The 27,254-nt window shown below is 43.6% G+C and overlaps 1 protein-coding gene across 1 annotated transcript in view; it reads right to left on the reverse strand.

The window, feature by feature from the left end:
* AGPS (alkylglycerone phosphate synthase) overlaps positions 1 to 27,254 on the reverse strand; it is a 386,322-nt gene that overhangs the window by 145,560 nt on the left and 213,508 nt on the right. Inside the window, exons 12-13 of the mRNA XM_082260060.1 lie at positions 12,036 to 12,087; positions 5,914 to 5,990 (exon numbers count right to left, since the gene is read on the reverse strand). Of these exons, the coding sequence (XP_082116186.1) occupies positions 5,914 to 5,990; positions 12,036 to 12,087 (129 nt within the window). The remainder of the gene's footprint in view (positions 1 to 5,913; positions 5,991 to 12,035; positions 12,088 to 27,254) is intronic.

Raw genomic sequence — 27,254 nt, forward strand, 5'->3', positions numbered from 1 at the left:
TCAACTAGCTCAAAGGAAGGCCAGTTTTTATAGCTTGTCTAACAGCACAACAGTTTTCAGCTATGCTAACATAACTGCACAAGGGTTTTGTAATCATCAATTAGCCTTTTAACACAATTAGCCAACACAATGTACCATTAGAACACAGGAGTGATGGTTGCTGGAAATGGGCCTCTGCACACCCATGTAGATATTCCATTATAAAATTAGCCATTTGCAGCTAGTATAGTAATTTACCACATTAACAATGTCAAGACTGTATTTCTGATTAATTTATCGTAATCTTCATTGAAAAAAAAAAAACAGTGCTTTTCTTTCAAAGACAAGGACATTTCTAAGTGACCCTAAACTTTAACGGTAATATATCATACACACACACACACACACACACACAATCTCACAAAAGTGAATACACATTTTTGTAAATATTTTATTATATCTTTTCATGTGACAACACTGAAGAAATGGCACATTGCTACAATGTAATGTAGTGAGTGTACAGCTTGTATGATAGTGTAAATTTGCTGTCCCCTAAAAACAACAACACACAGCCATTAATATCTAAACCGCTGGCAACAAAAGTGAGTACACCCCTAAGTGAAAATGTCCAACTGGGCCCAATTAGCCATTTTCCCTCCCCGGTGTCATGTGACTAGTTAGTGTTACAAGGTCTCAGGTGTGAATGGGGAGTAGGTGTGTTAAATTTGATGTTGTTATCGCTATCACTCTCTCATACTGGTCACTTGAAGTTTAACATGGCACCTCATGGCAAATAACTCTGAGGATCTGAAAAAAACAATTGTTGCTCTACATAAAGACCGCCTAGGCCAGCGATGGCGAACCTTGGCACCCCCGATGTTTTAGAACTACATTTTCCATGATGCCTATGCACTCTGCAGTGTAGTTGAGCATCATGGGAAATGTAGTTCCAAAACATCTGGGGTGCCAAGGTTTGCCATCACTGGCCTATGTTATACTGTAAGTAGATTGCCATAACCCTGAAACTGAGCTGCAGCACTGTGGCCAAGACCATACAGCAGGATAACAGGACAGGTTCCACTCAAAACAGGCCTTGCCATAGTCGACCAAAGAAGTTGAGTGCATGTGCTCAGCATCATATCCAGAGGTTGTCTTTGGGAAATAGACATACGAGTGCTGCCAGCATTGCTACAGAGGATGAAGGGGTGGGGGGTCAGCCTGTCAGTGCTCAGGCCATACGCCGCACTCTACATCAAATTGGTCTGCATAGCTGTCGTCCCAGAAGGAATCCTCTTCTAAAGATGATGCACAAGGAAGCCCGCAAACAGTTTGCTGAAGACAAGCAGACTAAGGACATGAATTACTGGAACCATGTCCTGTGGTCTGATGAGACCAAGATAAACTTATCTGGTTCAGATGGTGTCAAGAGTGTGTGGCGGCAACCAGGTGAGGAGTACAAAGACAAGTGTGTCTTGCCTACAATCAAGCATGGTGGTGGGAGTGTAATAGTCTGGGGCTTCATGAGTGCTGCTGGCACTGGGGAGCTACAGTTCATTGAGAGAACCATGAATACCAACATGTGCTGTGACATACTGAAGCAGAGCATGATCCCCTCCCTTTGGAGACTGGGCTGCAGGGCAGTATTCCAACATGATAACGACCCCAAACACACCTCCACAATGACCACTGCCTTGCTAAAGAAGCTGAGGGTAAAGGTGATGGACTGGCCAAGCATGTCTCCAGACCTCAACCATATTGAGCATCTGTGGGGCATGCTCAAACAGAAGGTGGAGGAGCGCAAGGTGTCTAACATCCACCAGCTCCATGATGTTGTCATGGAGGAGTGGAAGAGGACTCCAGTGGCAACTTGTGAAGCTCTGTTGAACTCCATGCCCAAGAGGGTTAAGGCAGTACTGGAAAATAATGGTGGCCACACAAAATATTGATACTTTGGGCCCAATTTGGACATTTTCACTTAGGGGTGTACTCGCATTTGTAGCCAGCAGTTTAGACATGGCTGTGTGTTGAGTTATTTTGAGGGGACAGCAAATTTACACTATTATACAAGCTTTACACCCACTACTTTACATTGTAGCAAAGTGTAATTTCTTCAGTGTTGTCACATTAAAAGAATAAAATATTTCTAAAAAAAGTGAGGCGTGTACTGTATATACACTGCTCAAAAAAATTAAAGGAACACTTTTTAATCAGAGTATAGCATCCAGTCAATTAAACTCCTGGGATATTTATCTGGTCAGTTAAGTAGCAGAGGGGGTTATTGATCAGTTTCAGCTGCTTTGGTGTTAATGAAATTACCAACCTGGGCACTAGATGGGCAACAATGAGACCACCTCCAAAACCGGAATGGTTTTACAGGTGGAGGCCACTGACTTTTTTCCTACTCATCTTTTCTGACTGTTTTTCACTAGTTTTGCATTTGGCTAGGGTCAGTGTCACTACTGGTAGCATGAGGTGATACCTGGACCCTATAGAGGTTGCACAGTCATTCCAACTCCTCCTAGATGGAACATCAATACGTGCCTCTGCCAGAAGGTTTGCTGTCTCCCACCACAGCGACAAGAGCATGGAGGAGATTCTAGGAGACAGGCAGTTACTCTAGGAAAGCTGGACAGGACCAAAGAAGGTCCTTAACTGATCGGCAGGACCCGTATCTGCTCCTTTGTGCAAGGAGGAACAGGATGAGCACTGCCAGGGCCCTACAAAATGACCTCCAGCAGGACTCTAGTGTGAATGTCTCTGACCAAACCATCAGAAATCGGCTTCATGAGGGTGTCTAAACTGCTGGCAACACCCCTAAGTGAAAATGTTCAAATTGGGCCCAAAGTGTCAATATTTTTTGTGGCCAACAATATTTTCCAACACTGCCTTAACCCTCTTGGGCATGGAGTTCACCAGAGCTTCACAGGTTGCCACTGGAGTTCTCTTACACTCCTCCGTGACGACATAACAGATGTTCGAGACCTTGCACTTCTCCACTTTGTTTTAAGGATGCCCCACAGATGCTCAAAAGGGTTTAGGTCTAGAGACATGCTTGGCCAGTCCATCACCCTCAGCTTCTTTAGCAAGGCAGTGGTCGTCTTGGAGGTGTGTTTGGGGTTATGTTGGAATACTGCCCTGCGGGCCCAGTCTCCGAGGGGAGGAGATCATGCTCTGCTTCAGTATGTCACAGTACATGTTGACATTCATGGTTCCCTCAATGAACTGTAGTTCCCCAGTGCCGGCAGCACTCACGCAGCCCCAGACCATTACACTCCCACCGCCATGCTTGATTGTAGGCAAAACACACTTGTCTTTGTACTCCTCACCTGGTTGCAGTCACACACGCTTGACACCATCTGAAGCAAGTTTATTTTGTTATCAGACCACAGGACATGGTTCCAGTAATCCGTGACCTTCGTCTGCTTGTCTTCAATAAACTGTTTGCGGGCTTTCTTGAGCATCATCTTTAGAAGAGGCGTCTTTCTGGGATGACAGCCATGCAGACCAAGTTGATGCAATGTGTGGGTATGGTCTGAGCACCGACAGGCTGACCCCCCAACCCCTTCAACTTCTGCAGCAATGCTGGCAGCACTCATACGTCTATTTCCCAAAGACAACCTCTGGATATGGCGCTGAGCACGTGCATCTCAACTTCTTTGGTCGACCATGGCAAGGCCTGTTATGAGTGGAACCTGTCCTGTTTAACCGCTGTATAGTCTTGGCCACCGTGCTGCAGCTCAGTTTCAGGGTCTTGGCAATCTTCTTATAGCCTAGGCCATCTTTATGCAGATCAACAATTCTTTTTTTTCAGATCCTCAGAGTTCTTTGACCTGAGGTGCCATGTTGAACTTCCAGTGACCAGTATGAGAGAGGGAGAGTAATGACACCAAATTTAACACACTTGCTCCCCATTCACACCTAAGACCTTTTAACACTACACCGGGGAGGGAAAACGGCTAATTGGGCTCAATTTGGACATTTTCACTTAGGGGTGTATTCACTTTTGTTGCCAGCGGTTTAGACATTAATGGCTGTGTGTTGAGTTATTTTGAGGGGACAGCAAATTTACACTGTTATACAAGCTGTACACTCACTTCTTTACATTGTAGCAAAGTGTCATTTCTTCAGTGTTGTCACATGAAAAAGATAGCATAAAATATTTACAAAAATGTGAGGGGTGTACTCACTTTTGTGAGATACTGTGTATATGTATATATATATTATGTATAATAATAATAATTTTAAAATAATGTACATTTTATATTCAGTCTAAACATATTGTCTTTGTAACTTCCATGCACCTCTACAAAAAAAAAGTGGTCTCCTGCCTTCACAAGACTCAATGTTTGTCTTATTAAGTCACTCAAACTTCATGACTAGTCCAATTGTGAAGTCACCTCTGGGCAGGTTTGCTTGAGAATAAATGCAGTTTTAATAAAACATCCTTGATCTAAGATAGCAAATAATAACTGCACTGTTCCCTTAAGACATTTTCTTACAGGGAGCATACAGGCATTTAGTTATCATCTACATACTAAGGTGCTTTGTCATACACTAGATGGCAAAAAGTATGTAAACACTCCTACAACGTTCTTACGTTTCCAGTTAAGGGTTTTTTTTTTATAATTCTATAGTGCACACAGGCATTTTAGACAATTGTTCCCTTCCAACTTTAAGGCAACAGTTTGGGCTTCTTCTGCTCCAGCATGACTGTGCCTCTGTGTACAAGGCCATCTCAATCAAGACATGGTTTGACAAATTTCGTATGGAGCAACACTGGTGGCCTGCTGAAGGCCTAACCTCTATCCTGTTAACAAGAAGGAAAATTCCCCTATTGGTGGGATTTTAAAGGCACTCAATTGTTACATATACACAAATTTGGTTTTAGAAATAACATTTATTGAAAAATTATTACAAAAAGTTAAAAAATGGCAAGCTTTGCATAATACATCAACAGACGAATAGTGACCACATAGCCCCAGGGTAAAGACCCGACGCGTTTCGGAGTGTCAATGATTACTCCTTCCTCAGGGGTGACCTTGGATAGTGGTATATTTCGCTGTGGTGGTTTCAAACAATTAGCCTACCCGCATATTATTAAAAACAAGTGATCAGAATGCTTCAACCGAACATCAAGGAATGCCGTTTGGAAGTAACAGGGAAGGTTCTGAAGTTAGACACAGTCTCAAACGAAAGATTTCAATGTTGTGTGCTGATCAGCCTTTATATAGGCTGGGTAGGGACAGCTGAAACCCAAGAAATGGCAATCCTGCTTGTGTATATCCAGCCTCTTCGAAAAGATGGAAACGCCAATTGCTCACTTGCCGGGAACACAGGGAGTTGGCGTTTCCATCTTTTCGAAGAGGTTGGATATGTAACAATTAAGTGCCTTCTGAAAAGATCTGAAAAATCGTCTATAGGTGTGTTGGGTCAGGTGACAAAAACCTTTTTTTTTTTTTCAAATAGTGTATCACAATTTGTCACAAAAGGAGCTTTAACCTTTTTTTTCAGGACTGAAAACTAGTGAAAATTCAGAGTTATAAATCGCTACAGAAAAGGGAATAGAGGGAAAAGCTTATAATAGGGGTAGCTCTTTCAGTGACAACTGTCTAAGATTTCCATCACAGGTGTTTTCATCTCCCTTCCTTTTGTACCTATAGTACAGGAAATGAATCCCCTCTCCACCAAATAGGAAAAAGATGTAAAAAAAAAAACAAACAAAAAAACTGAAAGGGGTGTTAACTTACTCTTCCACGACTCTAGATATACTTTAACCTTATAGCAGATGCCACCAGGTAGACTCACCAATGACTCCTTATCTCCACAGAGCTTTGGCAGGGAGATCCCATATCTAAATCACTGCCACAAATTGCACATTTATATAGTAACACTTAATACTGTGAGCAATTTTGATGTAGAATCCAAATGTCATACCTTTGTGATGTAGAATTTTTTTAAGCCATCCAAAAATGAAGTAAAAATTGAGGCCACCTGAGGTTTAAGAGCATGCCCTGAAAAAAACAAACAAAATGCAAGCACAAATAAATAAAAGTTTGATGGGCAAGCGGCTGTATTGAGTGGTCAGCTAGTCCATCCTGTAGCAAAGTATCTTTTTCTTGTAGCGTTTATGAAGGAAAACAAATGAATTCACTTTTGTAAATCGGTGTGCTTGCTATAGTGGCTAGCTGGCCAGTCAGGTAACAGCAAAAATAATAATAAAAAAAAAAAATACAGAAACAGAAACAAAAAAAAGACAAAAAAAAAAAAAAAAAACAAGAAAAACATGCTTTTTGTTAAAGGCAGCCATGCCAGCTGAAGCTTACATGCCTCATAGCGGGATACAGATTAAATATATATTTTTATTAAATAAAGCAATGAAAGCAACAAGAATGATATACAGAGTCCACTAACCCACAGTAGCCAATCAGATTTCACCCTTTATCAGTTTAAAGCAGAACAACTTAGTAGAACTAGGGAGTCGTTTTTTTCCATTTTTGATTGAGTAAGAAAGTTACACCCTTTGTCAGTTTTTGCCATCTGTCTCCCATTGGGGAGATTTCTCTTTACTTCCTGCCCCAAGGCCAAAAGCAGGAAGTCAGAGGAAATCCCTGGGTTTTATCAAAACTAGTGTGCATATTGGAAGATTTCCTCTCTTTTCCTGTTCTGATGACAAACCCGAGACTAAAGCCTCGTACACACGCAACGATTATCGGCCGTCTTTTGTCCAGTGTTGTTGGGTTGGTTGGAATGTGCTCTAGACTGCACACGAATTTTCTCGGCCAACAAAAACCAACTTCAGAAGTGATGTCATGTGCTGGTTTACTTTCCGTGTGTTTTTTCTTCTCTGAGCATGCCCAGTCTTGCTCATCAGATTTTTGTCTGCCGAAATCTGTACTGACTGACGGAAAATCGGCCGTTCTGTTGACCGCCAACAAAAATTTTATAGCCTGCACACCAGATTTTGTTCGGCTGAAAAGTCGGAGTCGGTTGTCGAAAGCATCATACTAACAAGCCGAAAATCGGCCGATCGGACGTTGGCCGAAAATTCACGGCCAACTATTGATACGTGTGTATGAGGCATTAGGATTCTTCTGCTTTTTGCTTTCACTTTCAGTGATAATGGTAAACAGGAGAAACAGAGAAAGAAAATCCACCTAATAGGGCACAGACAGCAATAAACTCTGACAGGTGTTTTAATTTAGTTTAAGATAGAATGGAGAGGAATTAGAACATTGCCCTTCGTTATACTTTAAGCAAATCAGCAAGTAAATCAAAGATTCACTGGCAGATTAGCTAGTTACTGATGGCGAACCTTGGCACCCCAGATGTTTTGGATCTATATTTCCCATGATTCCCAACTACACTGCGGAGTGCATGAGCATCATGGGAAATGTAGTTCCAAAACATCTGGGGTGCCAAGGTTCGCCATCACTGAGCTAGTATAACCACGCACATCAGTTCATATGAACACCCGTGAAACATGCAAATCTTTATTGGTAATGCTATTGAAGGTGTCTATGGTTCTCTGTGCATATCACCAAATGACCTGAAAGGAGTAGTATTAAGTACCTTCAGTCTCGCTGTTCATATTGTAAATCAATTTACTTCTGATTTGACACACTTACTGCAGCTTGTAAACTATACGCAATTAAAACAAACTGAGTAAAATAACCAAAATAAAACCATTTCAAAATTGCAAGATTTATATTCTGTGCTTTACTGCCTACAGAAGCTCTGAAAAGCACATCATAGAGCTGGGAGCCAGGGTTTTGTTAAATTTGGCATCAGTTTTCAGGTCACACAGAATGCATCTCGTTATACTTGTGGGAGTTTTAGCTGTAAGGCAGGGGATATACAAGACTAAAAGCAGAACTAAACCTTCCAATACCTTCTAAAGTATACAAGAGCGCAGTGGGACCCCAAAACGCAAGGACTATAATCTGCAGACTTTTAACACTTTCTTGGAGCGTTCCAGTGAGTTTTTGTAAACTTTTAGGGGTGCCTGCATTTAATGCACATTCTTACCTTATAATCAGAAATCTAATTAAGATAACAGGTCTCATTTGTCCATGTGTTCTTGGAAGTGTTATGAGGACTTCCAATAGCAAGATTTTTTTTTTTTTTGCTTTAATTATTTTTTTTCGTTTAGTTTACTTTTACCGTTTATGTCATGTTGGTGCTTAGCAGAGATCTTCTTTAAGTATGTAATAAGCATTAATGAGTTCACAAACTGTTAGAGCACTTCTGATATCTGTGTGACTATGTGCGATGCGATAGAAGGCAATAACTATTTCTAAAATTTCTGAGCGTTCTAAGAAACCTGCATTTTTCACAATCTTACACAATACCTGCAATAGCAGAGAAAGGATTAGTGCATATCACCCAACAGTCCCGTATTCTGCAGGACTATCTGGGATTTTGACAGAAATCCAGCAATCCCGCAAAGCTGAGCATTGTCCTGCATTAGCCTACTGCCCAGCATTGCTCACTATTCTCCTGCACAGCAGGTACATGCCTGGAGATATGAGAGGCAACATTAAACAGCGGTCGATCCTTCTTTTCAGTGTAGCCAATTAAACGCAGTGCAACCAAACAGAAGGCTCGGATACTGTCAATGTGAAAGTGTCACACTTTTCCTGATTGAAATCAGTTCCAGGACTTCTGAATGGTTCCATGTCATTGGCATTTATGATCTTGCACACAGGCCCTCTGCATTCAGAAATTGAACCTGCTCGGAGGACCCCAGCAAGGCTGGTGGGGGGGAGGAGGAAATGAAGAGAGAGGAACAGAAAGCAGGGACAGCAAAGGTGGAACGAAGCATAACTTTACACATCACACTAAAATGTTATTTTATTATTGGCAACAAAGTGTACATGCATATTGGTATCTGTGCATACATGCAGGGCATGCACTGGACTCTACTGTATGTGTATATATGTGGCAGGGCATGCACTGGACTCTACTGTATGTGTGTGTATATATGTGGCAGGATATGTGCTGTATTCGGTAACTCTATCTGTGTGTAAACACATGCATGTTTTTTCTTTTCATTGATCCTTTTAGGTTTATGCAAGAGTGTCTCGCTTATAGCATAGTAATTCTGGAGTATTTTTGGGTCCAAGGACTGCAGACTGTGTAAACCAGTGATGGTGAACCTTGGCACCCCAGATGTTTTGGAACTACATTTCCCATGATGCTCACCTACATTGCAGAGTGCATGAGCATCATAGGAAATATAGTTCCAAAACATCTGGGGGTGTCAAGGTTCGCCATCAGTGATGTATATACCGTATGCAGGCTTAGACTGTTTAACCAGGCTCTTAAGCCACGTCCAATATTTAGTGCAATTTATCCACACCCATTTTCACTGCACGCACTCTCTGTGTCACAGGTCTTCTCCATCCCTAGGTATCCCTCATCCTCAAGTTCAAAAGTTGTGAGGTATGTGTCCTACTTTCTTTTCTTGGAGTAAATCAAAGGACACAGGATGGCAATTTAAAAAAAGGGGAATTTTGACTTACTCTAAAATCCATTTCTCTGATGTTTATTGACGGACACAGCTTCTCATTTCCTTGATTACGTGGGTTATATTTCCCCTTAGAGGAGTAGGACACTTGGCAGGAAAGTTTTACTACGCTTATGCAGCAGTTCCAGGGGGTTAACTCACTCACTCTCTGCTATAGGTACTCCATTTTACAAGCAATGTCAGAAGAAAAAAAAAACTCCATAGAGGGGTGGGTGCTGTGTCGTCAATGAACATCGGAGAAATGGATTTTACGGTAATTCAACAATCCCATTTTCCTATTCTTTCATTGACGGACACACCTACTCATCTTCTTGACTACACGGGACGTTCAAAAGCAGTGTCAAAACATAAGGGGTGGAAACAGCAAGAAAAAATACTTCCCAAGGCTCTTTGCCAACCGGGTAACATGGAGCTCAACCTGAAAAAAGTAAAACACCCTCAAAGAGAACCAAGTCCTCTAAACAGCAGCCTGCAAAACCTTGTGGCCGAAGGAAGCATCCGCAGATGCCAACACATCAACCTTATAAAACTTTGTGAACGTGTGCACAGACGACCAGGTAACCACCTTGCAAACCTGCATCACTGACGCCTGATGACGGAAGGCCCAGGAAGCACTGAGCGCCCGAGCAAATGTGCCCTACCAGGAAAAGGAGGAACCTGACCCTTAATGGAATAAGCCTGAATCACTGTCTGTCTGATACATCTGGAAATGGTTGCAGCAAAAGCAGCCAATCCTTTTCGAGGTCCATCCGTAAGGACAAATAGTGAGTCTGACTTCCTAAAAGACTTTATAGCTGCCAGGTACACCCCAATTGCCCGAACCACATCTAGGGAGTGCATGGCTATTTCCTTAGGATGCTGAGGCCTGGGACACAGGGAAGGCAACACAATGTTTTAATTTAAAGTCAGACGACCTTTGGAAGGAAGGACTGACACGGATGAAGAACCACCTTATCCCTGTGAACCACCAGGAAAGGTGAACAAGACAAGACAGTGCCGCCAACCCTGAACCCTGCACGCAGAAGTAATAGCCACCAAAAGGCCACCTTCTGAGACAACGTAAGCAGGGGAACCACAAGGATATTGCAGAACTGACTCTGCAATTGAGGCTCCTGCAGGCTCCTGCAGAACTGACAACACCCAATTGAGATTCCCACGGCGGCAATGGAGACCGCACCAGAGGAAGTTTCAATTACAGCAGTAATCAGTTTCAATTACAGCAATTACAAGCCTGTGATACCTAACTTTATGTGAGTTACTATATTCTGTGCTTCCATTTGTAATAAACTAATACTGCACTTAGAAGCGCTCTGTGTGTAATTCCATCTATTCTCATCCACAGAATTGACTTCCCTGTGTCTCAGAGCCAGCCCTTATTGCAGTTTTTCATGCATTTACCTCAAATAGCATATTGACTTTTTTGGGACTCCACGTTCCATATTATGGACTAGAATATCTTTTAACTGTTTATGGACATGTTTGATTCCCATGTTCCATCTTCATGAGTTGTATCACCTTTTCACCATCTTTCCATTAGCTGATTATATACTGGCAATTATCCCACTAGACCCCTGGATAGTTTTTTCTCAGAGGGCTTGCTTTCTCCTCTCATCATAAAGACATTGATGAGCAAGTTTGGGGTGGAGGAACTTGACTGACCTCAACCTGATAGGACACCTTTGGGATGAATTAGAGTGGAGACTGTGAGCCAGACCTTCTCATTAAACATCAGTGCCTGACCTCACAAAAGCACTTCTTGAAGAATGGTCAACCATTCCCATAGACACTCCTAAACCTTGTGGGACAGTCGCCTTCCCAGAAGAGTTGAAGCTGTTCTAGCTGCAAAGGGTGGGCCAACTCAATATTGAACCCTACGTGCTAAGACTGTGAAGCCATTAAAGTTCATGTGCGTGTAAAGGCAGGTGTCCCAAAACTTTTGGTAATATAATGTATATATATATATATATATATATATATATATATATACACACACACACAAACACACATACACACATACACTATACTATATAACTTGGAAACAAAACAGTACAGTATGAACAGGTGAACCTGGGCTATTACTGTATCGTGCAACTATTTTTTTGTGGTGTTAAGCTAAGGGTATAAACAGTATATCCACTAGCTGTCTAATAAAAAAAAGCCTATAATGTACAACTGGTAAGCTCACTCTCCTTTGTGCTGACAATTTAGTTCTGTCTGAAACGTTGCAAAATTTATTCTCCTGAAGTCCATTTGCTCCCTCAGTCAAATACCGGAGAGTGACTGTTCACTAATTAAGGTTCCAATCCCTAACTGTACACTTTCTGATAACTGGACGGCATATTAACAAGACATTGTGAGGGTTAAAATAATTACATATTGATTGGTATTGATTGAAAACAAGCTGGTGAGTCTGATGTTATAATCCTGTTGCAGCATTTTGCAGACACATTAGGGATTGGATACATGTGCTTATCACACTGTTTCATCAGCACAAATAGTTAGGCACACTAAGCAAAACCGTGACACTTACCGAACTGAAACTGAGCATTGTCCATAAGGCGAATCGAAGCTGGAGCACATCTCTGAAACAGAAAAAATATGTTCATATAAAAACATAGCACTTCGTGAAGAAAAATGAGAAAATCTTTACACAAGAGATGGACAACAAAAGAAAAAAATGTCCACAGAGTAAGACAAAATAGCCAATCAGTACCTAAACAAGCAGTAAACAAGCCCTAATATTTGCAAGCAAAGAGGATGTTTGAAACATCACTTGCAATTATAAGGTTGTTTGTGAGTTAAAGGCCAGTTCTAGACAAACTCCAATTTCAGTTTAAGGTTTTGTATATTGCTTAGGGCTTTAGTAAAGAGAGACTTTGAGCAGAATTATTGCTTCCATGCAACTGCCTTAAATCTCAGCTGAAGTCCCACAGCATTTTCTGTACTGTAACTGGCTGTCACTTGCAAGTTGCCCTAAATACCCTTTATAAGCTTCCTTTACTCCAATTCCAATGGACTATACCAAGATAGATGAATAATGGCCAAAACCCTCATCACAAGTGCCCTTATACAAACATGTAGTGCTGAATAGGGAGGGTGTGTCTAACAAGGTCTATGGGAATATTGGGTGCACTGGAAAGAAAAGGGTAGTCAAACTTTGGGTCCCTATAGGACTGCACAGGCATATTTAATAACACCATGCAACTGCTATATAAGGAAAATGGAAGAAAGGATCAATATTAAGGTTATCAATATAATGCTTGGGACCTTATTTGGGCTTCCTTCAAAATCATGGCTTCACAATAATCATAATGTAGACTAAGTGGGGAAACGAGTTATAAGAGTGACAATAAACCCACCTGTGCTCACCAAATATTTATGAGAAATTTATTTGCAACCAAGTATCAAGAACACAAGTCTAAACTTTGAGTGAAGGAGGAAAGTTGTGGCTGACTGAGGACTAGCACTATAGTTTCAAAATGGTAGTAAAGGTTTGAAAGAAATGGTGTAAGATAGACAAGTCAGTCATAACGACCAATGGCACTTCAGGAATATGCGTTTTGATGATATTTTCAATGGCACCAAACACATTTCTAAACAAAATGCATATACATGGACAAAACAAACATGGGAAAAAAGGCAGATGTGTTTGCCCTTGGACAGCATTAAGAAAGGGTCATAGTTACATAGTTAGTCAGGTTGAAAAAAGACACAAGTCCATCGGGTTCAACCAAAAAAAACAAAACAGTATTGAAAACCCAACCATACAATCCCATATACACAATCCTATACCCGTTTTTGATCCAGAGGAAGGCGAAAATAAACGCCAGCAAAGCATGATCCAATTTGCTAAAGCAGGGGAAAAAAATTCCTTCCTGATCTCCCAAGAGGCAATCGGTTATTCCCTGGATCAACTTTACCTAAAAAAAATTTTAATATCCATTTATAATATGTACACATAGGAAAGAATCCAGACCTTTTTTAAAGCAATCTAGTGAGCTAGCCAGAACCACCTCTGGAGGAATTCTATTCCACATTTTCACAGCTCTTACGGTGAAGAAACCTTTCCGTATTTGGAGACTAAATCGGTTTTCCTCTACACGTAAACAGTGCCCCCTTGTCCTCTGTGTTGACCTTAAAGTGAACAACTCAACACCAAGTTCACTATATGGTCCCCTTATGTATTTATACATGTTGATCATATCCCCCCTTAATCTCCTCTTCTCAAGAGAGAATAAATTCAGTTCCTCTAATCTTTTCTCATAGCGGAGGTCTCCCATGCCCCTTATCAGTTTGGTTGCCCTTATCTGCACTTTCTCCAGTTCCCCGATATCCTTTCTAAGAACTGGTGCCCAAAACTGCATATTCCAGATGAGGTCTTACTAATGATTTGTACAGGGGCAAAATTATATCTCTCTCTCTGGAGTCCATGCCTCTGTTAAACATGATAATGTACCCTCCCCCCGCCAAAATAAATACATAAATAAAATAAATTGCATGCACAAGTGTGGTTGGGTCTTAAAACCTCCCAAAGAACAAAGTCTGCTAAAGTGAAAGCAGATTGCTAGATTATAGAAGGCAGAACTCCTCAGAATAATGCACATTGTCCAGGCCTATTCATAAGAATGCAGCTTCTATGAGCTTTAAAGTGGTTCTAAGGAATTACGTTTTTTTTTTACCTTAATGAGTTTTATGCATTAAGGTAAAAAAACCTTCTGTACCAGAGGATCCCCCCTGCCCCCCTCTTACCCAAGTCTAATCTCAATCCAGCATTGTGCACAAGAGCAGCAGAAATCCCTTTTAAAAACGCACTTTAAAGAAAACCTACAACTGATCTACAAAAAAAAGCCACACATCAATGAGAAAGTCGGAACCACATACGTGCTTGTTCCAGGTTAGTGCCACAGACACTCATATTGCACAAGATTTTGAACGTTTATCTCGGCATTTGCTTCTATAATATTTTTTTTCAAAACATTCCCTTCTGCTCATTTTTTTCTATAATCAATGTATACTTGAAAGTGACGAACCCTCATAAACACTGCGTTTAAGCTCCTCAAGCTTTTTTTTCTGCCCAAAAGCTCCTTTCAAAAATGCCTGTAAACTCCCTAATGTGCATGGACAAATAGGCTAACATACAGCTACTTATACAAATTGATTAAAAAAACAAAAAACAAAAACAAAAGCCTGTATAAGCAGCATTTTTTTTTTTTTTTTTTAATACCCAGTGTGTATGGACCCTGAAGATGCGGAGTGCTGCTATGCATAGATCTTGTATTATTAGCAGCAGCTGAGGAACAGGTGTTTAACACGATAGGAAGTATAATCCCAGAATTGTCTGATAACAGGGATTGCAGTTCTCGAGGAATGGAAACACACAGGTCAGTGGTCTGCTGTGAGATGCAGCATAACTCACCCAGAGGCCACAGCTCTGGTTATCTGCCTGCACAGACATTACATAAGTAGGATAGACATGAACCATAGACCAGGGTGATACCATTACACAATCTGCTCATAATCTTTTTCTGTTTTTCATTGCTTGACTGAACACATAAAATGTTTTTTCCCTTGAATATGTTTTTTTTAATATCAATGTGTGCATTGTATCTGTACTGGTGCACATGTAAAACAATTGAGTACTGTCTGAGATTTTTTTTAATTCTTCACTGACATGCAAATTTTCAGGACAAGCTTTTGTGGCGTACCCCCTTTTGTTAAAGTTGTGTATTAGTACTGCTTGGACTTTGAAGAAGGGGGGGGGGGTGGTACACCCTGAATCTTGTCTTAAAAATTTGGATGTTCATGCAAATAAAAAAAAAGAAAAAAAAAAACATCACGGACAGTGCTCAAGTGTGCATACTGGATCTCCCTGCATTTATTGTGAAGTAACAATGTTTTAAACATGGTCAACAAATCCAGTCACTTGTATTATCTTCAAAGGATTCCCCACTCACCTATAGAGTTTATATGCTTCCAGCGAATATGCCTCTTGAAAATGGTGCAAGATACTGCAGCTTTAAAGAGCAACTATTATGAAAAATAGTGCAAGTTGTAAGTAGTGTAATGCATGTTAAGCTGGGTACACACACACAGGTTTTTTTTTTATTCAACCAGCAGGTTGAAAAAAAAAAAAAAAAAAAGGCTGACAGATCCCTGCATCAACACAAGTGATGTTGATACAGGGATCTCTCCCGCCGACACATTTGTATCCTGACAGGGGGTGTCCTCCACCCCAACTGCCAGAATAATGGGATTTTTGCATCCTTTTTACAGTTGATAGGTCAGGTATTTTTGGTATCTTTGGTTTATGTTTTTCTTTTCCGTCCACAATTTATTTAGATACTTTCTGGGGCGTCTGCCAGAGGATCCCGTGACCATGCCATGAACCTCTGCACCTTTCAGTTGAGCCGACACGCCAATAGATCCACCCTTTCCAGTTGTACCCCACTGGAGACAACTGAAGAAACACCTCTGAATAAGGAGACCTTTCACCCTGGTCCAACGCCTGCTGACTGAGGTAATCCGCCTGCCAGTTTTCCACTCCGGGAATGTGTATGGCGGAAAGAGCTGGAACAAACGTTCTGCCCACCTGAGAATGCCGGCTACTTACAGAGCGGCCAGAACACTTGTTGTGCACCCTTGGTGATTGACATACGCCACAGCTGTAGCATTGTCTGATTAAATGCGCAATGGACATTCTTGGAGATGATCAATCCAATGTTCCAGGCACAGTCTGATCACTTGGAGCTCCAGGAGTTTGATAGTTTGTTTGGACTCTTCCAGGGTTCAGACACCCTGAGCAGAATTTCTGTTGAGAGCGCTTCCCCCCCCCGACAGGCTGGCATCTGTGGTGACCACCGTCCAATACAAGGGGAGGAAGGATTTGCCCTGCCGGAGAACAAAGCCACCATTTGAACAGAATCTCCCTTGCCGGGACCTCATATGGAACCGTCTTGAAGGTAGACACCATCAGGCCCAGCAACCGCATGCAAGTCAGGAGGAATGAGGCGCATTGCAGCCTGCAGTTTCAGGACTTTGTCCAGAGGAAGGAGTACTCTGGCTAAGTCCAGAGTCAGACCTGGATAGCCAAGTTTTGTGGAAGGAACCAAGGCAGACTTCTGAAGATTCAGAATCCAGCCAAACTTCCCCCTGATGCAGGGAAGCTGCCACCATGCGAATAGACTCCATTATGAACTTCTGCACCTGCAGAAGCAGTTCAGCACACTCTGGTCCAGGATTGGACACACCTTGACTTCCTTTCTGGGGACTGCAAACAGGTTTGAGTAAAACCCCTGAAAACATTCCAAAGTCAATCGGGACAATCACCCCTTGAAGTAAAAGAGAGCCTATAAGGGGACAGTCGCATGTTGGAAGGAAAGAACGAAACTCGATCTTGTAGCCGGACTGTATGACTTTGTGGAGCCACTTGTCTTGTACCAGGGAAGTCCACAGGTCCGGGAACCAGCGAAGACGCCTCCCTACCCAAAGATACGGGTGGGGCGCACCTTCAAGCTGAAGGGGCCTTGTCCTCAGGCCTGGAGAAGCCCACTCTTGACTTGCCAGACCAAGTTCGCATGGATCCTCCAGAGGAGGCCCCCAAATTGTTTAGATCCCTTGTCAGCCGACCCAGGGAGAAAAAAAAAAAAAAAAAAAAACTTATGAGCCGAGGAGGGCCCAGGGTCCTTTGCCCTTTGTAGCCTGTGGAAGAATGATACTCTTTCCCCCTGTGAGACCTTTAATGATGTCATCCAGGGTAGCACCAAACAGGCGATCGCCGTAAAAAAGATCAGTCAAGGTTTTTTTTTTTTTAGAAGTCTGGTCTGCAGCCCAGCATTTGTGCAACAGAGCTGAGCCGCTAGGGGAGCCGCATTCCAAAGAGGCATCACAGATAAACTGCACCCCCACAAAGTCATGACGCAACAGCTTAGCCCATTCAGTCACAGCCTGCGACACCAGGATTCAGGTCATGTGGTCACAGACCCATGCAGGGTGACCAACGTCCGTAGTGGCCTAATCAGATTCAGGAACTGAGGAGACAGATAAGGCAGGTGGGCACTTTTTTTGCCAGCCCATTGCCCAAATGCCAACTCCACCCGGGACACACAGGACTCCAGGACTGTGATCAGTGCGTCGATGGATAATTGGGACCCGGAGGGCCCAGAGAGGGGATGAGGTGGAGAGATGCGCGCTAAAAGACTCCATGAGTCACCAGGGGGACCCCACAAAAAGTGTAAAACACTAAGGGACACCCCCATCGCTCTGGCAGCACACCTGTTGCAGGTCACAGAGACCCAATCAATCCTCCGCAGAGTGGTAGAGAACCCCACCAGACTCACACCACCACAGAAACAGGCACCACAGCTACCAGGAGAATATGCACTGCACGTACGGCGATCTGGAAAGGAAAAGATCCAGGAGTCAGCACCAGGTGATGAGGCTCCCACCGCTAAAATCGCCACCCATAGGGCTCCGCTGTCATGGTCACCACTGTTTTCTATGGTAAACCACCGCAAAATGGCCACCACACTACACAAACATGGCCGCTGTGCATTGCAGCACAAAGGCTACAAGAAAATGGCAGCCGCACGTAGCACCACGTGGCTCCTAGGGACCCGGGAGGGATCCCCTAGGCCTCAGGACAGGCACAGGCAGGACGAGGGGCCCTGGTAGGAGCCACCAGATACAACTCCCCCCCCCTGCACAGGCGATTGTCCGGTCGCCGGCGGTGCCCCCCCCCCGCATCGCCAGTATAGCGCCCTGCCCCAAACCCAGGAGGTGTACCAGATCACCCACACAGCCCCAGCATTAGTGGAGTGGGTAGGATGGGGGGGGGGGGGGGGACAGGTGAGGGAGGGTGCCTACGGGAAAGGAGGGGAATCTGGGGGCCCGACCGTCCTCGGAGGGGCCCGCGTCCACCCTGAAACCCTTCAGGGGGAGAGGGGGATAGCAACTCACGATACCAGGATTTAGCGGGCACCACTCCAGATAGAACCCCTCGTCATCAAAATGGGGGGGGGGGCTGTCGGCCAGGAGGAACACTGCGACTTGGGCCGAGACCGGGTCTTGTGCGACCTTGCAAGGCATTTAAACTCGCAGGCCAGCCCCGTCCAGTGGGGCTATCTCGCAGCTGACCGAGCACAGATCTGAGGTCTGAACACACACTCGCTGGCCAGACTGGGGTGACCACTGGATCTAGATTATCCAGCCCGTCGCCCAGTCCGGCAGTTGATTGTAGATCAGCAGAAAAAAATCGATATAAAAGAAAACATTTTTGCCAGGACCAGAGATCCCAGCAAGGAACTAGGTCCCTAATCCTGACTAGGCAGAAAAAAAAAAACTTTAGCAGAGAGAGGGAGTATATCCCCTGGGACTGCCCATAGGCGTAGCCAGACTTTTTTTTCTGCCTAGTGTCCTACTCCTGTAGGGGGACAGTATAACTCAATAGTTAAATCATACCTATTGGGACATCCAAAAGCAGTGCCAAAAGGACAACGAGGGGTGGGGAAAATGACCCAAGGCTAAACACAAGAGCCTTAACCAGGTCACAGGAGACCGGTCTGAAAAAATAAAAGTTTAAAGAAAAAACAACCCTCAAGAGGGAACAGCCCCTCCTAAACAGTAGCCTGAAAAACTTTCTGGCCAAAAGAAGAATCCACAGATGCCAAAGTATCTACTTTATAGAATTTTGTGAAGGTATGCACTGACAACCAAGTGGTCGCCTTGCAAACTTGGGATATTGACTGCTGATGACAGAAGGCCCAATAAGCGCTCAGGGCCCGATTAAAATGCGCCGTGACAGGGAAAGGTGGAACCAGACCTTTAATGGAAAAGGCCTGAGTCACAGTCTGTCTAATCCATCTGGAGATGGTAGCCAAAGAAGTGGCCAGCCCTTTTCTTGGTCCGTCCATAACCACAAAAAGCGAGTCTGACCTGCGAAAGTAGCTGCCAGATACACCCAAATCGCACAAACCACACCGAAGGTATGCATTGCAAATTCCTGGGATGTGCTGGCTTAGGACACAAGGAAGGTAACACAATGTCCTCATTCAAACGGAAGTCAGAGACAGCTATGGGCCGGAATGATGGACAGGGACAAAGAACCAGTTTATCCCTATGGACCACTAAATAGGGACTGCGACAGGATAATGCCGCCTAATCCGATACCCTGCGAGCTGAGGTAATCGCCACCAACAATGTCACCTTCTGGAAAATGTAGGCACGGGAATCTCCCAAATATTCTCTAATGGAGGTTTCTGGAAAACTGAAAGTACGAAATTTAAATCCCATGGCGGCAAAAGAGACCGCACAGGTGGAGTCACATGTCAAACCCCCTAAATGAAGGTAAGAACTAAAGAGTGCATGGCTAGGGGTTGCTGAAAGAAGATTGCCAGGACAGACACCTGGCCCTTGATGGTACTCATTGCCAACTTCTGATCAATGCCCCGTTGAAGAAAGATTAAGATCCGAGCCACAGAAAAGGATCGAGGATCAGCGCCAATCGACACCAAGAAAGGTACGCTTTCCTCGTACGATGGCATATCTTGCTGGAAGACGACTTCCTCGCCTTCACCATAGTAGGGATCACTGATCCAGACAGGCCTCTTTCCCTCAGTACCTGGCTTTCAATAGATAAGCCATTAAAACCAGCGACTAAAGCAGGATGGTAGATCAGCCCTTGGGACAACTGGTATTTTCTGAGAGAAAGGAGAGAAAGCCCCCAAGGGATGTTTCATGTAATATAGAATGCAGATACCGGCGCACACTGTATTCAACTGCAGAGTAAGGTGAATGAGAGTTCAGTTCAGATCCCAGCCCATCTGTCACGCCCCTCTGACATATTTTACCCACATCAGGCTTAATCAGAGGGATCTGAGCTGAAGACCATTATTCATTCACCTTACACTGGAGTTAAATATAGTGTGTGGTGGTATCTGCATGCTATATTCTATTAGGCTTGTCATACAACATGCATCACTAGCTTATCGGGTTTTAATATTTTACCAGCTCTCTTTTTTTGTTGCAATTGCAAAAGTATTATAAACATTAAGTTATCAAAAAATGGTTTAAACTCTGGTGGAAATAACCTTTAGTGAGTCAGTGGCTAGCGCTGTTGCCTAGCACTGAAGTCCCCAGTCTGAATCCCATCAGGTCACTATCTGCATGGAGTTTGCATGTTATTCCTGTGCTTGTGAAGGTTTCCTCCCACATTCCAAAGACTTGCTGGTAGGATAATTGCCTCTTGTTCATATTGGCCTTAGCGAGAGTGTGCATGCATGAGAGATAGGCACCTTGGATTGGAAGCTCCTTAAGGGCAGGGACTGTACAGTACGTAAAGCGCAGTGTAAATAGTCAGGGCTTGTAATAAATTAATAATGGACTCATATCTGGCAAAAATGGTACAACACTCTGTTTCCATGCTTAACACAAAACTTAGTTTAGTCATTCAGCCAGTAGGGATAAAAATTAGATGTCTTCTTGTGCTGCAACAAAGGCAGCATTACTGCTGGTCCATTACAATAGCTTACCAGTAGAACTGACGGCATTGTGCCTAAAAATATACAATTCTCCCACAAAGTAGAGAAATTTATAAACGACAGCGTGTTATAAGATACACTGTTTATAAGGCTAGAAACCCCTGATCAAAAGTCAGGAAACCATCACTCAGATCGATGTGAGCACACATTTGTTTTGCCAACATTTACTCGCCAGTAATGACAAACCCTAACCAAACTAATATATACCACAGGCCCCTACATCCAAACACAGGAAGGAAAGTTAATGTCAATGGTGATTTATAGGCAGAGTGGACGTGTGCTGTTTTTTAAGTGCCACCGATTCCAACCTGGTAGTTGCAGAGGCAGAGCTGGTCATTTTGAGCTTTGATTCTGTGACCCACGACACTGCCCTGGTTCCTGTAATTATATAACCCATGTGGCTGGAAAGGAGGAAACAAAGCCATCTAATAAATCAACAGCTCCCCAGGACACTGAAAATACCTTGCTGCAAATTTTCAGACCTACCGACAACAAACGAGGTTAGAAAAAAAAAAAAAAAAAAAGAAGTTTCAATAATGTATGTAACCAAGTTTGGCTAAAACATACACAATGCCCCATTTAATACGCAGACTAAAGCAACAGAGTATTTGCAGAAACGTCTAACAGAAATAAAACCTGCAAAAAAATTTCAGGATAGGCTCCATTAAGTAAAACAGTATAAAGAACAGTTTTACTAAAAATTAGACAGACCAGAACAAAAAAAGTCACTGTGCATACATATAAAAGTGACCTGCGACACACAAATAAAAAAAAAAAAAAAAAAAATTTTTTTTTTTAATTTCCCCCTAACACAAACCTTCTTAACCCTAAATAAAAGTAGAACTTCCTTTGTTACCAAAGCAGGAGGTTGAGAGGAAGTCCCTCCAAAGTGAGGGAATCCCTGGTTGTCACTAGTTGGAAGATTTCCCCTATATTCCTCTACTGGTGAGAGATGAAAATTTTGGATTTTCTTTCACTGTTGGTGTTAACTTTACAGGGAAATAGTGAGGCTGAATCTCCCTAACAGGGACAAAGGCAGCAATAAAGACCCAACAGGTTTTTTAAGCTCTCTCCATTCCATCCGAAACTATTAAAAAAAAAAAAAAAAAGGGGGTGGACTATACTATACAAGATGTAAGGCCCTACTTCTCCTGGGGATCACAGGAGTGCACGTAGTTCTGCACTCCTGTGACTCGTTTTAAGCCAGTCTAAGCTCTGGAGAGTTCCTGACTTTAATGTCAAGATCCACCCAGATGCCTAGACTGGCAGCTTACTCAGCCTCTCCAAACTACGCTGAAGGCCTAAACCAGCTACTCCGGCCACAGCCCAGCGCCCCAGTGAGTGCTAAAGGAGTGGAGCAGAGAGCGATGACTGGCAGTCACCACACTCTGTTCAGAGCTGAGCAAGAACTGGGAGATCAGTGTAGAGGTGGTGGGGAATAGAGGTGATATCAGATTGATGCTGCGTTCACCTAGGTGAGTATACATTTTTTATTTTTTTTTATCCTGAACTTCATTTTAATACAGCATCACACAGAGATGACCACATTTGAATAATTACTATCTTACTAATTTCAGTCGGCATTAGACCCACCAACTACTTGTGGCCTGGGTTTTTGTGAAGAAATGAACTTATGAAGATCATGTTGAATATTTACGGAGGTATCCTATATAAAGTGAATCATACTTTTCCTATGCAAAGCTAAACATATATTCCAATCACCCTCAACAGCTTATACTTCCATTCCCTTCACTTCCCTGTTCAGCCACAGGAAGTAAAGAAAAAGAGCCCTGTGTAAGCTCAAGTCTGATTTCTAGATAAAGTTTTCACAGGTCATTCAGTTCCCCCTCTTCCAAGTGACCGTGCAGGGCCAAGCACTGCTGTTGTCACCCAGGGTGAGCCATAGGCTCCTTTAAACCCAATTGTTACTCTCTGCAGGTGACGGGAACAGCTTTGGATGGAAGGCGAGGTTAAGTATGTGTTTTCGGGGGAACAGGCCTTAAAATGAGCCTGGTAATTTTCCTGCGGGTTGGAGGGTGTTGGAATATGTTACATATTGCACCCTATGGAAGTAACATGTTCTGAAGGTTATTTTATCCTTTAAATAGCCATCATTCATACTGGTTTCTCTCTGTACTCCTCAGCTACTGTGCAACCACTCTGCCCAAATTAAAGCAGAGAATGGTTTTAAAATTAGGTGGTGTTGTAACCAAAAGAATTAATGGTATCTACTTTTCTGGCAATGAAAGAGAAGTCAATCTGCAACACTTAACCCTTGAAAACCAAGTCTGTGCCCTACTGATGCATTACATCATCCTGATGACATCACAGATTACACAGAGCCAAGTGATGCAAGTTTACATCATGTGAACAGCGTTGGATATGGATTTACACATTTATCAGCTGTGTAATGCTAAAGAGAGCCAACAACAAAAATTATCCAAGTTTCCTTAAAGAGAGAGTGGGATATTATAAAAAGTAATGCTGCACATAGACGTGGAAGGGCGGTCATACATACACGAATGATCTGATGGTCTTCAAGCAGTGGAATCAGACAGCAGTCCAGTTTATCAAAAAGCTTTTTTTTTTTTTTTTTGGTTTTAAATGATCGCAGCCACAAGTTAAAATCCCTGATTCACTCTATTTACACTGAAGACCACTGCCACTGGAAAAAAAAAGAGCTTTGATCAGAACAGGAACATAGGAGAAGCCTTCCAGTGGGAACATTTGCTCAATTGATAGCCAAGTAAGGATTTCCATTGCTTTGGAGAGCTCTTCTCCTATCATTGATTTTTTAAGATGGGAAATCAAAAAAATTTCCAAAATTATTAATAAAAAACTTTTAGGTTTAGATATACTAAAATGGAGTGGGGAGGAAGAGAGCAACAAGGAAGAATAATGGCTATGATAGTTTGACTAAGCTGCTAACCGGCTTGCTGGAGGTTATACACAAGCCTGGCAGGCCAGGAAAGGGGAGGGGACGAGCGAGCGGCCCCACCCCCCCCCTGGACCCCACCAGGCCACATGCCCTCAACATGGGGGGGGGGGTGTTGGTGCTTTTGGGCAGGGGGGGCTCTGCACCCCCACCCCAAAGCACCTTGCCCCCATGTTGATGAGGACAAGGGCCTCATCCCCACAACCCTGGCCGGTGGTTGTGGGGGTCTGCGGGCAGGGGGCTCATCGGAATCTGGAAGCCCCCTTTAACAAGGGGGGCCCCCAGATCCCAGACCCCCTCCCTATGTGAATGGGTATGGGGTACATTGTACCCCTACCCATTCACCCCATAAAAGGCAGTGTATGTAAATAACGGCAGGAGATGTTTTGGACAGCAGAAGAGCAGAGAGGAGAAGAGCAGAGTGGAGAAGACCGGAGCGGAGAAGACCAGATGAAGATAAACTTTCCAAAACGTCTCCCGTCGTTATTTACATACACTGCCTTTTATGGGGTGAATGGGTAGGGGTACCCCCTACCCATTCACATAGGGAGGGGGTCCGGGATCTGGGGGACCCCCCTTGTTAAAGGGGGCTTCCAGATTCCGGTGAGCCCCCTGCCCACAGACCCCCACAACCACCGGCCAGGGTTGTGGGGATGAGGCCCTTGTCCTCATCAACATGGGGGCAAGGTGCTTTGGGGTGGGGGGGTGCAGAGCCCCCCCTGCCCCAAAGCACCAACACCCCCCACATATTGAGGGCATGTGGCCTGGTGGGGTCCAGGGGGGGTGGGGCCGCTCGCTCGTCCCCTCCCCTTTCCTGGCCTGCCGGGCTGCATGCTCGGATAAGGGTCTGGTATGGATCTTGGGGGGGACCCCACGCCGTTTTTTCGGCGTGGGGCTACCCTCAAATTCCATACCAGACCCGAAGGGCCTGGTTTGGAACCTGGGAGGACCCCCACGCCGTTTTTTCCCATTTTGGCTTGGAGTTCCCCCTCAAGATTCTCACAGCGCAAGTCGCCCCGCAAGTCGGATCCGACTTGCGGTGCGACTTCCATTCAGATCAATAGGCTCCCATAGGGATCCATTGATTTTGAATGGAGGCAGAAAAAAACGCTGCTAAAAGCGACGTGGCAAAACGTGCAATAACGCAAATGGAAAAAGCTACTGAAAGCACGTTTTTACAGCTGCTTTTTCCGGCGTCAGAACTAGCTTTGACGCACATTTTTTCTAACACCCCGTGTGCATGGGGCCTAAATGTATTCATTGTAGAAAATTGAGTAGCCAGCTTTCCTTTATCTACATGTTTGCGCGAGTGCTAGGACACTACAAGCCAGTGCACGGACCGCTCAGTACCTTGGAGAATTACTACAGGTATTATTTTACTATATTTAAGGTAACTATGACAGGTTTATTATTTTAAAAGGAAAAAAAGAGAAGCTTTAGATATACTTTAACCCCTTCCTGCCCAGCTCTGGTGTCCTTAATAGAGTCTGTAGATGCCTGGGGAGCAGGCAGCATTAGTGATCATGTTACCACTGTGATTGGCTGTCACAGCGGTCATATGATCTAGAGCCATTCCTGCAGACTGTTAGTGCAGACTGAGAGCTGTCTTTTACAGCTCTGTCCCTGTGCTAGGAAAACACTTTCAACACAGAAAACTTTGCCACCCATTAATGCATATATGTGGTGGGGAGTATTGTTAGGGCCAGGAAAAAGGTTTCCTCAACAAATGAAGGCTTATGCAAAATATTTAAGCATAATCAGAGATTTATTCACATGGTATTATCACTTTCTGTTCTTTAAATGTGCTCACCATTACTTCTTTCTTAATCTATATACAACCCAACAACCACAAACACTCAAATGTAATTTATTTCTGGCTGTTTCCAGCACAAAACTTCTTTTATCAATTACATTGTTTACAACATATAGCAACATGTGTTTCACAATTCAGACAAAATCTAGGTTTTCTGAATATTCAGTATCGTAAAGAAAACACTATACTTCTTAGAACCAAGAAATATTTACTTACCTTGAGCACATGGCACTAATTCAGAAGTGTGGACAAGAATCAAACTGCAATTCATTTCCTTTAGAAGTCTTGCCTTGCCTACATACAACACCCTTAGTATCGCAAGGTCAAACTGGTAGAGGACCTAGCGCAGTGGTCTCCAAACTGTGGCCCTTTGCTTGCTTTTATCCAAGCCTTTGGGCACTATCTCATCCACTGACACCAATGGAGCACAATTATTCCTGATGACACCAATGATGGGGAACAGTTACTCTCACTGACATCAAAGGTGGGGCATTGTTTATTCCCACTGACACCAGGGCATTTTCTACTCCCGGTGACTACAGTCCGCGCCCCCCCCCCCCCCCCTAAGGTATGAAGGACTGTAAATTGGCCCTTTGTTTAGAAAGTTTGGAGACCTCTGACCTAGTGGATCCAGGTGGGTTCAAATCAAGTGACAGTGCTGGCATTGAGATAGTGAGTGAAGCATACTCATTGGCTGATTTCTCATTGCTACTTGGTAGCAAGGAACTAATATTTTCAAGAAATCTTGTACCAGAAGAAATATTTAGGCTGTGTTCTGAAAATGCCAACTGCCTGTCTCCACCTTCCAGTCCCTGTCCTGCAACAAGTGTGCAGCAAGTTAAGCCAGAAGCTGCACGATTGTTCCAGGTCAATGATTTAAAGCATTAGGTCATTAGATAACATGACAGCCTGATAACTGGCATTTTAGAGAGAGATCTACATGGAGTTTTCCTTCCAAACTGGGTCTAGCTACTTGCTTTTTGACTTACTGTACATGCCAGTTTGAAGCTTAGACAGCCAATCAACTAGCATTTAACCAGTTTCCGACCACCCGTCGCACATTTACTGCCGCAAGGTTGCCCGGCTGCACAAATCAACGTACCTCTACGTTGCTCGCACTCGCGGGTAGAGGGCGAGAGTGCCCATCGACCCGGTGGTGATCGGATTCGTTCCAGAACCGATCACTTGTCAGGTCCAGGCCAATAGTTTATGCCCTGGACCTGCTGATCAGTTCTGGCAAATCAAAGAACGTCCTGTGCCTGTGTAATGTAAACACAGGCACATGAAATGGTGCAATCTCCCCTCCTGGAGCCCTTTTCGGTTCCAGCAAGCGAAGAGAGAGCATAAACAGTGAGTATTCAAGCTCTACACTGACACCAGTACACATAGGCACATTTCATCCCCTGATCTACACTCAACGTTAACCCTTTCACGCCCTGTCACAGTGTCACTATATACAGTGTACAG

Source organism: Pelophylax lessonae, assembly GCF_965119305.1.
Source record: "Pelophylax lessonae genome assembly, chromosome: 6".
Taxonomy (NCBI): domain Eukaryota; kingdom Metazoa; phylum Chordata; class Amphibia; order Anura; family Ranidae; genus Pelophylax; species Pelophylax lessonae.